A 17491-nucleotide genomic window follows, 5' to 3' on the forward strand; every position below is an offset into this window, starting at 1 on the left:
TTTCAAAATTTTACATGCAATACATACATAAATATAAATTCTAGGTGAGAGAGTGGACATCACTCTTGGTAATACAAAAACTTGGGCAATAGGTAGGTTAAATCTGGTGTTTCAAGTTATAGAGAAGTTTTACCACAGAGTTAATACGAAAATTTAAAAGGAGTTAGCTCTGTGAATCCCAATGTCAGAAATCATGAAACTGAGATGGATCCAGCATAGGACCATGAAAAGGACTGGTTCTGGACTTCTCCAGGTCCCAGAAGATTCTTGGTCCCAAGGACATGTTTCCAGCCAGGGATTTAGCTCAGTGGCACTGTACCTGCCTTATAAGTGCAAGATCCTGAGTTTGATCCTTGGTACCAAAACAACGGACATGTTACCCAAATGTTTGATGCTGATGATGGAGTTTGCAGTTGTTTCCCTCTTTCATTTGTGGATATCTTTCTAAAAGAATAAAGAGAATGCATTTTCTGTCACATGGCAAGACAGCTGACATTCCATTGTATAAGACTACTAGTATTCTTCGGAAACATTGGATTATTAACCACGGGGGCATGAGCCAGGAATTCATAGGAGAATGCCAGGGCTGCTGACCTCAGAAGAACCAGATAAACACTTTATAATGTTGGAGGACACCAAAGGTGTGTCTCCAGTTTGGTAAGCTGAAGCTTGCTATACTTGTTTTGGTGCTGAGAAGTAAAGGAAGTCCGGATAAATTAGGAATTTGGAGAAAGCAGTCTGCCTAGAGTGGAGAAGAGATTTTATACTTTGAAAAAAATTCCCAGATGTGCATCATTATTCTCCCAGGGAAAAGTAAAAACTAAAGAAATACAGTTGCAAAACTATTTCTAAGCCATGTTCTGGTGTAGGTGCCAGTTATTTGGATCTCACACATATCTTGGAAAATATCTTATCCTGGAAATTCTTGCGTTCTTGTAATCCAAATAATGAGAATAGTACCAATAAGAGACAGCCACCATTATTATAAGGAAGATTACAGAAAAAGAACAGGGAGCCAGATGTGGCATGTGCCTAAAGTCATGGGGAGGCTGAGGCAGGAGAATTGCCATGAGCTCGAAGCCAGCTTGAATTACCAAGACTGTCTCAAAAAACCAAAACAACAACAAAAGAGAGAAACAGAGAAAACAACTGATGGGATAAACATTCAGTGGAAAATTATGAGAAGGCAATAGGCAAATAGTTTAACCAAATATTTCCACATGAAATAAAAGTTAAAGAAACAAAGAAAAGCAATTTAACACTAGAAAACCTGTCAGTCCAATCTATTACATTATGTAGGAAGAAAAGTTATATACTTGTAAACCTGTAACCATTATAATTTTATAAAACCTTATCCCAGTAAGATAGGGAGAATCTCCTTTAACATGAGCATTCCATAGAAAATGCTTAGATATCATTGATACATGTCATTATTTTTCTTGTTTTAGATGGCCAGAAAATGGATGACATAATTCAGACCACCCACCAAAGTGGAGATAGACATGTGTGGCAAGTTGTAATCACCACCAAGAACACAACTGAGGAGCAAGTTGAATTAAGAAATACTTTTGATTTGAGCTCTAGTCATATTTCAGACTTGATTATAAGTGATGGAAGCTATTCAGTATTAAAACCTGAGGAACTTAATGCTTGTCAGAACACACATCTCTCCAGTGAGCCTGGTGAGATGGATGCTGGAGAGAAACCTAATCAGTGTCACATAACTGGGAAGACCCTGAGATGTCCTGAGCATTTCAGTCCGCATCCCAAGATGCCAACTGGGCAGCAGGATTTTCAATATAGTGGACAATGGAAAGCCTTCACCAGGGAAGCAAAATTATTGAAAGAATGTATTACACATAAAAGGGTTTGTATGGGACAGGCCTGCTGGGAGCATAATGAATCTGGGAAAGCATGTGAGAAGTCAGCTCTCATTGTAAAGGCAGGGAGGAAAACTCTTTATAAAAACTGTGATCTCACTAAACATCAGACACACACAGGGGAGAAATCTTGCGATTGTCTTGAATGTGAGAAAACCTTCATTACTAAATTAGACCTTATAATACATCAGAAGAAACATTCAGGGAAAAAACGCTATGCATGTAACCAGTGTGAGAAATCCTTCAGCTACAAATCAGACCTTATTGTCCATGAGAGAATTCATACCGGAGAAAAGCCATATGCATGCAATAAATGTGGAAAAACCTTCAGTCGGAAGTCCACTCTCACCATCCATGAGGTAATTCACACTGGGAAGAAGCCGTATGAATGTCATGAGTGTGGGAAGACATTTCACCAGAAGTCAAACCTTACCAGTCACCTGAGAACTCACACAGGAGAGAAACCCTATGAATGTAACGAATGTGGAAAAGCATTTGGCCAGAAGTCAAACCTCAGAACGCATCAGTGTATTCACACAGGGGAGAAACCCTATGAATGTAAAGAATGTAGGAGAAGTTTCTACCATAAGCCAGCACTCACCATACATGAGCGAACTCACACTGGGGAGAAGCCCTATGAGTGTAATGAATGTGGTAAAACCTTTTGCCAAAAGTCCTACATCAGGAAGCATCAGAGGACTCACACTGGGGAGAAACCCTATGAGTGTAATGATTGTGGAAAAACCTTTGGCCAGAAGTCCTATCTCAGTAAACATGAGATAATCCATACTGGGAAAAGACCCTATGAATGTAACCAATGTGGAATAACCTTTTCCCAGAAGTCAAACCTCAGTAGGCATCAGAGAACTCACACAGGAGAGAAACCCTTTGAGTGTAATGAATGTGGGAAAACCTTCGGGCAGAAGTCAAGCCTCACAGTCCATCAGAGTTCTCACAAAGGGCAAAAACCGTATGAACGTCAACAGTATAGGAGAGGTTTCTTCCATTAGGCCCCACTGTACACAAGAAAAATCACATTGGGTAGAAACCATATGAATGTAATCTATGTGGAGTGAACTTTGAGCAGAAGTTACAGTGCATTGCACGTGCAATAACCACACCTGTGGAGAAGCCCTGTGAATGTATTTGAAGAGGAAAAACCTTTTGACAGATGTCGTAACTTAGCAGGCATTAAAAACTCACATGGGAAATAACTTTGAACATAGAATAACTTTCTCAGAAATCACTCCTCATGCATAATGGCAAAATATTCTTTGCAGAAACTAGTTATGTCTCCTCCCCAAAACCATTTTACTCTGTTTGGAATGCAGCCTTCATTTCTACCTTTAACTTACTATGGCCATCAATAGTTAACTGAGCTCTGCTTGGAGAATATGGACAGTGATGAGCATTATGTCCAGGCCTGGCAACATAAAGACAGTGACCATGCAGTTCACTATATAATTTCTCGCCTTGAGCACTGACAAGCAGGTGACTCTCAGGATGACCTTGGGAGATAAATAAGAAAAGGTCGCTGTGAGTTAAAACAAATGAAGAGAACAAAGATCTTTCCAGGGTATCCCTGTACCCTCCATTTTTTTTTTTTTTAATGAGAGAGAGAAGTAAGTACCAGTTCTGGTGTTCCATTTTTTGTGTGTGTTATCTGTTTGCATTGTGCCACCAGGAGTCCAGTTCTTTTATCAGAAAATGTATACAGTAGAAAACTTGGTGTTGTCATCTTTCATCCCCAAGTCAGTTTTTGGAAGAATTTTTTTTAAATGTGGAGATATAAAGAATGGAACAAATTTGGGAATGCCTTTATCAGGCAGTGATATCAGTGAAGAGTGAGAATAAAATAAATTTATATCCTCAATTTGTGAAGGCTTTTAATAAAATATGCATTTATAATGTATCAGAATTTGCAGTGAAGGAAAATGCCAATTTTATCTAATAGAGAGCTAGGTTTTAAAATACAAATGTTAAATATAGTATCAAAAATAGAGAATATTTCATAATATCCCAATGAAATATGAATGGTGATATTGCCAAGCAGGGTACATCTCACTGTTTCTAGAGGCTTTTTTTTTTTATTGTAATGGGAGTTGGGAGGTGCTGCCTGCATCTGTGAGAAGAGGCCTGGAATGCAGCTACACAGCCTGAAGATCATGGAACAGCCTCCTCAACAATACTGGGTTTAGGGCTGGGGATTTAGCTCAGTGGTTCCGGTGTCTGCCTCGAAAGCACAAGGTCCCAAGTTCGATCCCCAGTACCAAAAAACAAAAATACTGGGTTTATACATAAGAGTATTTCATGTTAGAAATTTTCCTTATTGGGATCTAGAGTTAGGGGTGGTAGTTCATATACTGTTAATAAATACTGTGGTTTAAATTAACATAGTTGATTTTCTGTTGCTGTGGCAAAATAATTTAGGCTGCAGAGTTTATACCAAAAATAATTTAGGCTGCAGAGTTAATTTGCACATAGTTTTGGAGGCTAAAAGTCTTAAGGTGGCTCCATCATTTCAGCCCTTGCCAACAGCCCCATTGATTGTTTCACAATACGTTGAAGAGGTAAGGTGAAAAGCAACCCTATATGGAAGGGGCCACACACGTAGTGTAACCCTGCTTTATAACAACCCATACAGAAAGGAATTAACTGCAAGATCAGTATTAATCCCTTAAGTGGGATCACTTCCAGTGACCCCATCATCTCTTACCTGCCGGGCCCCATATTTTAAAGGATCACCAACTTTACCATGTTGAAGACCAAGGCTCCACACAGCACATAAACTTTTTTTTTTGGTACCAGGGATTGAACGCGGGACCCTGTGGTTGGGAGGCAGGTGGCGGAACCACTGAACTAAATCCCCGGCCCCAGCACATAAAATTTTGGCAACAGATCTTACCCAAACAACAGCATTTAGGATTAAGTGCCATTTAGCCTTTTTATATCTTATGAAGTATACTGATGAGAAAGTATTCTACAGACTTTTTTCTACTCTTCATGTATGTCAATTTATTACCAAACAAGTAACAAAGAATCCCCCCCCCAAATTTGGTAGTAAACAGAATCACCATGTTAAAAGGAATCCTGTTTTCATAAAAGTGCACAAATCAGGCGCATAGTTGTTAATAGGTTAAGTCTGAATTAGCACAAACAGCTGTGGTCAATGGTACGGTTTTATTCTGTTCAGTGAAAAGCAATCTTTAGATGCAAATTCCCCCCTTTCGTCTCACTGTATCTTGAAATGAGGTAACAGCACAGGTGTGAGTATGTGTACCAAGTGCTGCAGAAGTGAGCAGTCACTGCATTTTCAGTGATGTGGTATGTGCATTCGCAGTAATAGGGGCAACACTGTAACTCCTGGCTCTGCCACTTACTATGTAGTGACTTCACCTTAAGCTTAAGGTTGCTGGGCTCCTGTTTTTTCATGTTTAAAAAGTAATAGTAGAATCTGTCTCAAAGTATTATTATGTGGAATAACTTTAGTTGAGTAATGTTTTCTAAATATTTCCTGGCACCTGAAATATAGCATATAATCTGTAGCCGTGTTGGTGATAAGGATTACCATAATCTCAAAAACGATGTATTAAATTGGTTGGAGGCTCTCAAAGTCTTGTTTTACAACAGCCACCTTTCCCTTTTGACAGTCTTGATTTAGTTTTGTTATGGACTTCTACATAGTTATGCAGATCTCAGTTGAGCTTTTTATGATTAACTGAGAGGAGCTAATGAAAAGGGATAAAGAATAAAGTAAAATAACAAAACAATCCCAATAGAGAAGCAAAACCCAGAAGATTGTTTTTAAAGTTAAAAAAAAAGAATACAGGTGGGCCAGGGATTTAGCTCAGTGGTTCTGCTGCCTGCCTTGCAAGTGCAAGGTCCTGAGTTCAATCCCCGGTACAAAAAAAACCCCCCCAAAACCAGGAAAAAACCCTAGTTAACCCATATCAAACAAACAAGCAAGGACAAAACAACAATAAAAATAAAAACATTCACACAGTTGTTATAGTATTGACCAGTGTCCATACAGCTCCCTCTACACCAGAGTCACAGTGTGATTACCAGTTATCAGGAAAATCCACATCAAAATTATGCTGAGATATAACCTCACAGTAATTAGGGTGTCTACTACCAGACAAAAGATATCAGCTGGCAGAGGGTATACTGGTATAGCCATTGCAGAAAAATGTGGGGTTTCCTCATCCACTTTTTTTTTTTTTTTTTGGTACCAGGGATCGAACTTGGGTCCTTGTTCTTGCACAGCAGGCAGAGAAACCACTGAGCTAAATCCCTGGCCCCTTCCTCATCCACTTTGATTCATGTAAGAGAATGAAGCACCGAGGGTAAAAGAAATGATATTAATTGGACATGTGGAGAGAGACCCCTTTTTCAAGGCTGCACACATGGCACTCTATGAATTTACTTTTTTCTTTTCCTAACTATCTCCTGTTTCTTACTGACTCTAAAAATAGACTCTTCATACCACCCAATAATATGCCACTTGTCTGTGTACCCTAAATAAATGAAATGCACATTCTGAATAGAGATGTCTGCATTCCCTTCTTTATTGTGATGCTATTTACAAGAGCCAATATATGGAATCAATATGAGTACTCCTCAATAGATGAATGAGTAAAGAAAATGGGACACATATATCTAAAGAATGGTATTTAGTCATAAAAAGCTCTGTAACTTGAAGGAACATGGGTGAAGTTATAGAACTTAATGTTAAGTGAAATAAGTTAGACATACAATGAAACACCCCTGTACGTACTCTCATATGAAGTCTAAAATAAAAGTTGATCTCATAGAAGCAGAGAGTAGAATGGAAAGTAAATTAAGGAATAATTATAGCTGGGTAGAAAATACGAGCTGTAGTGTTCTCTTACATAATAGGGAGACAAAAAATCAGACCCCCCCAAATTCAAAGACCCAGTTCAAAAATGGGCACCTGAAATGAACAGACACAGTCTACAGCCATACCACCCTGAACCTGCCCGATCTCGCCTGAAATGAACAGACATTTCTCAGACAAAGAAGTAAAAACAGCAAATAAATATATGAAAAAATGTTCAACATCACTGGTCATTCGAGAGATGCAGATGAAAACAACGCTGAGATTCCACCTCACCCCACAAAGAATGGCTGCTATCAAGAAATCAATAACAAATGCTGGCAGGGGTGTGGAGAGAAAGGAACCCTTCTCCATTGTTGGTGGGAGTGCAGACTGGTGCAACCACTGTGGAAATCCGTATGGAGATACCTCAAAGAACCAGGACTACAGGTCCCATTTGACCCAGCTATTCCCCTACTGGATATCTTCCCCCCAAAATTAAAAGAATCATACCACAGTGATATATGTGCACCTATGTTTATAGCGGCACAGTTTGTAATAGCTAAGGTTTGGAAACACCCCAAGTGCCCATCAACTGGAAACTGGATAAAGAAGATGTGGTTTTTTAATAAAATGGAGTACTACTCAGGGCCGGGTATTTAGCTCAGTGGTTTCGCCGCCTGCTGTGCAAGCGCAAGGACCCAAGTTGGATCCCCGGTACCAAAAAAAAAAAAAAAAAAAAAAAAAAGAGTACTTCTCAGCCATAAAGATCAAGAAACTAGAGTCATTTATAGCTAAATGGATGCATATTGAGGCCATACTCTTAAGTGAAATAAATAGGACACACATGTGTAAATACCGAATAGTATCTCTAGTGTGAGAAACTGAAAGTGTAAATAAGGATGAAAATGATTAAAACAATTGATAATTTGAAATAGGAAAAGGTCCAAAGGTGGAGGGGTGGCGGGAGGGGAAGGGGAAAGGGAAGAAAGGAAAGGAAAAATTATGTGAAAGAAAAAAAAATGGAAATGAAGTCTATGTAAATATGGAAGGGTGGAGATGGTGAAGGGCACACAGGTAATGGGGAAAAAAATAAGAACTAAGATACATCATGTTCAGGTACAAACACCCAATGATAAATGTAAATGATTTGTATACCTAAAATGTACCAATTAATATATAAATAAAAAAATAGGGAGACCACACCTAATAATAATGTATTATATATTACAAGTGAAATAGATTCTGGATGTTTTTACCACAAGACATGCTGCTTCAAGTGATAGATTTGCTGCTTAGCATGCTTTGACTAATATAGATATGCATTGAAATTTCATACTATACTCCATAATTACAATTATTATATGTCAATGAATACAGAAACCCATACAAACCAATTTATCCTTGCAGCAGAAAAATTCTAAATTACTCAAAGAACTGAAAAATTTCTGTGTGAGATGACATAGAGAAAACAAGTGAGAAATTAAGAACCATAACAGAGGTAATGAAGGAGAATAGTTTTGATGCATATGTAGCTAAATTAGAAACTGCAGAGTCAACGACAATGGAGATGATTAGAAAATTAAAAGTTATTCCTTTTTAATTCAGAGTTTCATGTGTGCTGCCTTGGAATAGGTGTCATCTCTCCACATACAGAATTTATAGCTCTTCACACCTTGGATTCATCATTCTCTTACATGAAGCAATGAAGTCATTCTAATATGAATATTTTTCTCCTAATTATGGAGTATCCATTATATACTTGGCACTGTTTGGTGTATTTGATACAAATGTCAAAACAACCACATGATTTATAGCATCTCATCAATATTCATCTAAACAAACTGGCTCTGTGATTGCATTAAATTGTATAATGCTTTAATCAGAATGAAAGGAGCAGTAAAGGTAAAAATGATACAGAACTGTTCTCTTTGAGAGAGAAATAATGGAGTATACCAAATAAAATATATCTTAATATATGCAGTTACCATGGAATTACATTTTGTAATTAATTTTAGAACAAAAGCCTAACAAGAGAAATCACAAGAAATTATCTTGAAAAACCCAAAACATTTGTTTTTAAATCTACTTTTTGTGATTTTAACCAAGAGCATCTTAATATCTTAGTAAAACTCTGTTGCTTTATTTGTAATGTTTATTAGTACAACTTTGCTGTATGTAATGATTTACATTGTGAGGAATTGGCACATGTACATATTTTAATTACTTTTACTTTCCCTTACCCTCCCTTCTCCCCTCCCTCAATCTCCAATGCCCTTTCACTTTTGCAAAGGATTTATTACCCAATTCCGTAATATCTATCTTTTATTTTGCTCTGTAAATTATTTATACTTTGGGACTCTCATATAAGGGAAACCATGCAATATTTAAGCTTGTGTGTCTGATTAATTTTACTTAACATTATGGTCTCAAAGTGCATCCATTTTCCTACAAATGATGCAAATTTATCCTTTATGGCAAAATAGTACTCCATTGTGTATAAATATCTTTTTTTTTTTTTTTGGTACCAGGGATCGAACTCAGGTCCTTGCACTTGCGCAGCAAGCGGCAAAACCACTGAGCTAAATCCCCAGCCCAAATATCATTTTCTTTATCTATTTATCTGTTCATGGACATACAGGCCACTTCCAAGATTTAGTTATTATGAATTGTGCTGCTATAAACATAGGTATGCATGTATCATTGAAATATGATGTCTTAAACTTTTTTAAGGAAGGTAGCTAGAAAGGAAATATCTAGGTCTAATAGAATTTCTATTTTTAGTTTTTTGAGTAGTCTCCATACTGATTTCCATAATTCTTTTGTGTACTAGTTTACATTCCCACCTACTAGTAAGGTAGGAGGGTTCTTTTTACCCTGGCACCTTGCTGGCATTTGTCATTGAGTTCTTGATGATGGGTATTCTTTCTGGGGTAAGATGGAATCTCAATGTTGTTTTAATTTGTGTTTCTCAATGGCCAGAGATGCTGACCATTTTTGTGTATTTATTGGACATTTTTATTTCTTGAAACTCTGTAGCTAAAAACAAGAATTAATTGTGATGGTTCATGTAAGTGTGGGTTTGGGTAGGGGCCTAGGGTGGTCCTTCTTGAGGTATGTCTAATCCTCCACTTGAACTTGGGAGGTTAATCACAAAGTTAATTGTGGCATGCTCTTCTGGTGACAACAGAGGTGCAGAAAGCTATGGTAAAAGAATTTCTACCGCATTATTAACTTTTTATACTGTTATACATTTTTATTTTATAAAATATTTACTGAGTGCCGTGTCCGTGCTAGTCTATGTTATACCATTTAACAAGATAGACAAGGTATTTCTCCGAAGGATTTTTTTTTTTGGACCAGGGATCGAACTCGGGACCTTGTGCTTGCGAGACAGGCGCCAGAATCACTGAGCTAAATCCCTGGCCCTCTCCTAAGGATTTAACATTCTAGTTGAGAAAGATATAATCAGTAAACAAATTTTAAAAATCAGAACTCTAAAGTTAAATGCTCTAAAGACAGGTAGATGAAATATATAATGATGGAGCTCTACAACAGATAGAAGGGTAAGAAAAGACTATTTCTTGCGATCTTTGTCCTTCTTTATATTGGTGCATGCCTGAGTCTGCAGTGTTTCACACACAGCCTTTGTTTTAGAAAAATCTGTCATTTCTTCTTCCAGTTGTCTTTTCTCTTCTTCAAGCTTCATAATCTCCTCTTGTTGAATACTTTTAAGATGTTCAAACTTGTCCTGCAGCTATTAAAAAAATCTGTAGTTATGGCCCAAAATACAATGAGGCAGAAAACATGAAAGAACACCTTTTTTTCTTGATTTCAAACAAACTAAAAATTGCTAATTAAATACTCAGATATGAATTTTCTTGATTTGAAAATTGAATGTCTTCTCATTGAACCAAACATAGTAAAACACATTTTCATAAAATTTCCCTTTTTCCTGAGGTCAGTTTTCTCATTCAACATTTTCCCCACAACTTCCCTTTGAACAAAGTTTGATAAATCCATGACCATTAAAATGCATACATTGGAGGCAAGCAAGATGGCTGAATGGGGTGCCCAGCATTTACCTGTTCTCCCACAAAGAAGAACAGAAGCAACAGGTATGTAGCTGCACAGTGGTGTAAGTGAACATGGAAGAACACTGGAATTGAAAAGGAGGGTAATGGAGACCTTGTAAAACTCCAGAGACCTGGAACGGCAGCATAGCAAGAGAAGCAAAACATCTCATTACTTGCCAACCTGGCTCCACAGCTGGGGAAGAGGTAGTTTCTCCTCTTCAGGGCTAAAAGTGAAAGAGCCTCAGCAAAGCCTGTCAGCACAGGTACTGGCAATCCTCCTGATTGGAAAGTTGCACTGGCCTTGCAGGTTTGTACCCTAAATAGAAAACAGGCCTGAAATATGCATAGTAGTCTGATTGTGGAATAGGAGTTCACTTCATCCGTCCCCCATCAGGCTGTAGTGAGAGCCACCTTGAGAAGGGACCTATTTTCTGAATTTAGAGCCTTTAGAGGTAGAAAGGCCTGTATATTCCCCTCTCTGGGACCCAGCAGGCATTCCACTGCACTGGCTCAGCCGGTGGCTCCACGTGAACCAGTTTTGGCTCAGTGGAAGGACTGTGAAGTAGACAAGCTGAAAATGCTACTAGTGGGGAGTGGGTGTTGCAGTGTGAACGGGAACAGAGGGTGCCATCCACGAGAACTGTGATTTCAAAGAGCCTGACCTCTGAGACCAGGGATGTGGCCAGTTGCATGTGGTTTCACGTGGGTGCCAGGGTTGAGGGCTGTTGCCCATGCAGTTCCCAGCACTCCTCTCCCAGTGCCATGCACAGGGTCTGTCACTAGCACGACAGGAAAGGAACTCTTATTTTCCACTGCTGTCCTAACCCACAGAAGCATGCTGGGGCAGATCTGACTCCACTCGCCTTCCTGTGAGCACCTCAGGAGAGAGAAATTTTACCTAGATCCAGCCACAGTCCACCCATGTTTTATCCCTAATGAGCATTACAACAGAACTTCCACTCAACTCTAGGCATGCACAGTGAGGAAGGTCCTGAGGTGCTGCTCCTGGACAGGTACATACACAACTTTTCCTGCCAGCACATTGATGTGAGTCCACTGTATCAGTCACACCCATACCTTGACTGAAAACATGCTATTGATAAGGTTTTCAGTTTCACATAATGAAAACAGTTATTCCAGCCCCAACCTCTCCCCTGAAGCACCAGTACCTGCACCAGTGCCTAATCAAGGCACAAGTGCTTCAGGTTCCTCATAACTACAGGAGCAGCCAATACTAGAGTCCCATCCAAGTAAGAGAGCCAGTATCAACAGTGCCAGAAGAAATCCCTGACACCCAATAGGGGCCACAACTCCCATGGTAGGAGTAACCACACAGGATACATATTCTTTTTTTTTGGTACCGGGGATCGAACTCAGGACCTTGTGCTTGCGAGGCAGGCACCGGAACCACTGAGCTAAATCCCCGGCCCTAAAGGATACATGTTCTGCTCTCTACCCCACATCTCTCTCACTTCCTTGGTTAAGTTAATTCCTAAGTATTTAATTTTTCTTGGTGCTATTTTGAATAGTATGTACTAGTTTCTTTCTCAGTAGGTTCATTTTTAGTGTACAGAAATGCTGTTGATTTTTTGTGTTAATTTTGTATCCTGCTACATTACTGAATTTGGTTATTAATTCTGAGAATATTTTGGTGGATTTTGGGGGATCTTCTCCATGGAGAATCATGTCATCTGCAAATAATGGTAATCTGACATCTTTCTTTCCCATATATATCCCTAGTTTTTTTTCTTGCCTAATTTCTCTTACTAATGTTTCCACTATTATGTTGAACAGAAGTGGAGATAGGGGACATCCTTGTCTTATTCCTGATTTTAGAGGGAAAGCTTTCAGTTTTTCCTATTTAATATGATTTTGGCAGTAGGTTTTGTGATAAATCTTTATCAAATTGAGATAAGGTCCTTCTGTACCTATTTTTTTCAGTGTTTTTATGAAAGGATGTTGGATTTTGTCAAAGTTTTTCTCTGCATCTATTGAGATCATGTGATTTTTGTCCTTACTTTTGTTTATATGATGTACTACATTTATCAATTAGCATATATTGAACCATCCTTGTATTCTTGGGATGGAGCCTACTTGGTCATGATGATTCACTGCATTCTGTTTGCCAGTATTTTGTTGAGGATTTTTGCATCTATATTCATTAAAGAGATTGGTCTATAGTTATCTTTTTGAGGGGGGGGTACTGGGGATTGAACTTGGGCCCTTGGGCTTGCGAGGCAGGTGGTGGCACCACTGAGCTACATCCCTGGCCCCTATAGTTATCTTTTTTGATTGGATCCTTGTTGGATTTTGGAATAAGGGTAATGCTAACTTCCAGGAATGGCTTTGGGAATACTCCTTCCAATTTCATTAAAAAGCTTGAGGAGTATTGGTGTTAGAACTTCTCTGAAGTTTATGTAGATTTAAGTATTGAACCCTTCTGGACCTGGGCTTTTCTTATTTGGTAGGTTATTTATTACTGCTTCAATTTTTTTTTGCTTAAATTCTTTTTTTTGATACATTTTAGGTATACAATACATTTACATTTATCTTTGGGTGCTTGTACCTGTACATGATGTATCTTGGTTCTTATTTTTTCCCCATTACCTGTGCACCCTTCACCCCTCCACCCTTCCCTATTTATGTACATCGTTTCCATTTTTTTTTTCTTTTCTCATAATTTTTCCTTTCCATTCTTTCCTTTCCCCATCTCCTCCCACCACCCCTACCCCTTTGGACCTTTTCCTATTTTGAAGTATCAATTATTAGTTATTAATCCTTTTAGTCCTTATTTACACTCTCAGTTTCTCACAATAGAGAAACTATTCGGTATTTACACATGTGTGTCCTATTTATTTCACCTAAGAGTGTGGCCTCAATATGCATCCATTTAGCTATAAATGACTCCAGTTTCTCCTTCTTTATGGCTGAGTAGTACTCCATTTTATAAAAAAACCCCACATCTTCTTTATCCAGTTTCCAGTTAATGGGCTCTTGGGCTGTTTCCAAGCTTTAGCTATTACATACTGTGCCGCAATAAACATGGGTACACATATATCTCTGTGGTATGATTCTTTTAATTCTTTTGGGAAAATACCCAGCAGGGGATACTGCTTCAATTTAATTGCCTGTTATTGGATTATTCATGGTCCTTAAATCTTCTTGGTTCAATTTTGCTAACTCATATGTATCTAGAAATCTATCCATTTGTTCTGAATTCTCCAGTTTACTGGTGTACAGGATTTGTGAAGTAGTTGTTAATAATGTTTTTTATTTCAGCAGTGTCCACTGTGATTTTACCTTTTTCATTTCTTTTTTTCTTTTGGTACTGGGGATCAAACTCGGGACCTTGCACTTGCGAGGCAGGTGACGGAACCACTGAGCCAAATTCCTGGCCCACCTTTTTCATTTCTAATTGTATTGGTTTGGGCCTTTTCTCTTTTTCTTTTGGTTAGATTGGCTATATGTCTATTTTGTTTATTCTTTGGAAAAACCAACTCTTTGATTCTTAGAACTTTGTATTTTATGTTTTGGTTTTAATTTTATTGATTTCTTCTCTGATCTTTATGATTTCTATCCTTGTACTAGTCTTAGATTTGGATTGTTTTTGTTTATCTAGGGTCTTGTTATTTATTTGGGTTATTTATATGGATTCATTTTGTTTTTGTGATGTGGGCATTCACACCTATAAACTCTCCTCTTAGGACTGCTGTCATTGTCCCATAAGTTCTGGTATGTTGTACTGGTATTATCATTTAATTCTAGAAACTCTCTTATTTCTTCCATAACCCACTGTTTAGTTAAGAATGTATTGTTTAGTTTCCATACATTTGCATAATTTCTGTGGAGTTTTCTGGTATTGGTATCTAATTTCATTGTGCTATGATCTCACAATATGCACCGTATAATTCCAACTCTTTTACATTTACTTAAGCTTGCTTTATTGGCTAGTGTGTGGTCTATTTTGGAGAAAGTTCCATGTGCTGCTGAAAAGAATGTGTATTCTATTGTTGTTGGGTGGAACTCTCTGTCTATATCTATTAAGTCTGTTTGAAGGTTTTGTTTAACTCTGATATTTCTTTGTTGATTTTATGTCTAGTTGATCTGTCTATTCATGACAGTGGGGTATTGAGGTCCCCCACTGTAATTGTGTTTGTTTTGGGGGGTTTTTTTGTTTGTTTTGGTTTTTTTTTTTTTTTGGTACCAGGGATGAACTCGGGTCCTTGCGCTTGCAAGGCAAGCAACAGAACCACTGAGCTAAATCCCCGGCCCAGTAATTGTGTTTATCTGATCTTTTATGTTTGGTAGTACTTATTTTATGAAGTTGGGTGTGCCATTGTTTGGCGTGTATATGTTAATGATTATCTCTTCCTGTAGGATTGTTCTCTTACCCAATATGTTGTGACCTTCTTTGCCTCTTTTGATCAGTTTTGGCTTGAAATCCATTGTCTGAATATAAGATAGCTATGTATTTGGGTTTTTTGGGGGGGTTTTCTATTGCATGGAATATTGTTTTTTATCCTTTGGTTTTTATTCTGTGAGTTTCTTTTATGTTTTTTTTGGGGGGGGTGGTACTGGGGATGGAACTCGGGTCCTTGCACTTGCGAGGCAAGTGGAGGAACCACTGAGCTAAATCCCTGGCCCTCTGTGAGTTTCTTTTTGGATTAAATATGTTTCTTGTTTCGTGGTGGCACATGCCTATAATCTCAGCACTTGGGAGGCTGAGGCAGGAGGATTACCACCAGTTCAAGGCTCGCCTGGGCTGCATAGTGAGTCCAAGACCACCCTAAACTACATAATGAGACCCTGTCTCCCAAAAAATGTGTTTCTTTTATGCAGCATACCATTGGATTTTGTTTCTTGATCCTTTCTGCCAGTCTGTGTCTTTTGATTGGGGAACTAAGACCATTCACATTGAGAGTTATTACTGATAGTTATTGACTTATTCCTGTCATTGCCTTATTTTCCTGTTGCTAATTCCCTGCCTTTACCTTCTATTTACCTGCTCACCCTACCTGGCATATTAATTCTATTAGACCTTTTGTCATTGACAGATTCTTTGTCTTGTTCTAGGGTACCCTTGAGAACTTTTTTGGACCTCTGGTTTGGTTGTCATGAATTTCTTTAGGTGCACTTTACAATGAAAGAATCTTAATTCTCCATCAATTTTGAGAGGATATGTCAGCCTGAGTTGGAAATTATTTTCATTTAGGGCTTGAAACACTTCACTCTAAGCTCTCTTGGCATGTAAGGTTTGTGTTGAGAAGTCTGCTGTAATTCTAATGGGTTTTCCTTTATAAGTGATTCATTGCTTTTCTCTAACCACTTTTAAGATTCTGTTCTTGTGTGGAGCTTCCTGGATTTTGATTATGATGTGTTGTGGAAAGGTTCTTTTCTGATAATGGCTAATTTGGAGTTCTATATGCCTCACTTATCTGTATGTTAAATTCTTTTACCTTATTTGTAAACTATTTTGCTATTATTTCAAAGAACACGTTTTTTATGCCATTGATTTTTCACTAATTCCAGTTTGTCTTAGATTAGTCTTCTTTGCAGCATCTAGAAGTTGTTGGATTCATTTTTCATGTTTTCTTGTTGTTTTTAAGGTATCTTTCTTTAATTGGTCACCAACACGCCCCTGTCTTCTAGTTCTGACACTTTCTCACATTAATCTCTTGAATTTCCATTTGGAGCATTTTTGTCGACTAGTTCTTTTCTATGCTGTTTTGGATCATTTTGCTTAGCTCCTCTCTGTCTTTTTGTTAGTTTCTTCTATAGATTCACTGATAATTGTATTTATTTGGCCAAGAATCTTTCAAAGCATGTTTTTGGGAGAGAATGCTGATATGGACAAACAGCTATTTACTAAATAAATTAATATCTGTAGAAAGATGACAGGATCTATTCATCAAGAGAATGGAAGAATGATCCTGAAGGTATCAGAGATGATACCTTGAATATTAGAGATATTCAAGGCAAGCTAGGACACCAAAGACAAAGTTTCTAGAGTGAGAGAGAGAAGTTCTCTAGGGATCTCAGCATTTGCTGTTCTTCCCCCCTTCAGGACTCAGCTCCATGAAATATAGTTCAGTGCCTCTTTGTAACCCTCATCATTATTCAGGTGAGCCCAACTGTTTCTCAACCTGATGATTTGGAAAGTACAAGTCATAAATCTTGGTAGCATCCATGGTGCTAATTCTGCTGGCATGCACATTGTAAAAGCTGTGGGGCTATGAATTCTTCACGTAGATTTCAGAGAATATTATGAATGGTCTGAGACCCAGATAGATACTTCTCACAGGAGCATAGCCACTGCAGAGAGTACGCATTAGTGGGGCTTTGTAATTGAAGCCACTACAAAGAGTCCTCAACAGGACAATGCCTAGTGGAGCCATGGGCATGAGGCGATGCCCAAGACTGCAGGACTGTAGAGTTCCCAGCATGCAGCTCAAACCTGGGAAAGCTGCAGACATCAGATCCCAACTTGTGAGAGCTGCTGGTGAACTGAGTCCAGCAAAACCATGGGGATGTGCTGACAAAAGCCTTAAGTGTGCAGCCCCTTGCTCCAGTATGTCAGGGATGCAGAACATTTAAGTAGAAAATCAGAAAAAACTCTGGATAAACTAAAATTACAAGGTATAAGTTTATAAAGGCCACATTCAGATTTTGCATAGTAAATTGCTACCTTTTAAAGAACA

The 17491-nt window shown here is 38.3% G+C and overlaps 2 protein-coding genes across 6 annotated transcripts in view; one reads left to right on the forward strand and one right to left on the reverse strand.

Moving 5' to 3' along the window:
• LOC101701073 (zinc finger protein 717-like) overlaps positions 1–17491 on the forward strand; it is a 50634-nt gene that overhangs the window by 10897 nt on the left and 22246 nt on the right. For 4 of the 5 annotated variants that reach the window (XM_087196148.1, XM_087196146.1, XM_087196147.1 and 1 more), the window contains one exon: positions 1449–6426. The exons of the other annotated variant lie outside the window; for it this stretch is intronic. In XM_087196148.1, coding sequence (XP_087052274.1) covers positions 1449–2890 — 1442 coding nt within the window. In that variant the 3' untranslated portion in view covers positions 2891–6426. Of the gene's footprint in view, positions 1–1448; positions 6427–17491 lie in introns of those variants that run through there. 5 annotated transcript variants of the gene reach the window in all.
• The window catches only part of Septin14 (septin 14), a 51729-nt gene continuing 43456 nt past the window's right edge, over positions 9219–17491 (reverse strand). Inside the window, exon 13 of the mRNA XM_021254296.2 lies at positions 9219–10474. Within this exon, the coding sequence (XP_021109955.2) occupies positions 10295–10474 (180 nt within the window). The 3' untranslated portion in view covers positions 9219–10294. The remainder of the gene's footprint in view (positions 10475–17491) is intronic.

Source organism: Heterocephalus glaber, unplaced genomic scaffold, assembly GCF_053883595.1.
Source record: "Heterocephalus glaber isolate CG9 unplaced genomic scaffold, H.glaber_assembly_v1.0 deba00001610, whole genome shotgun sequence".
NCBI lineage: Eukaryota > Metazoa > Chordata > Mammalia > Rodentia > Bathyergidae > Heterocephalus > Heterocephalus glaber.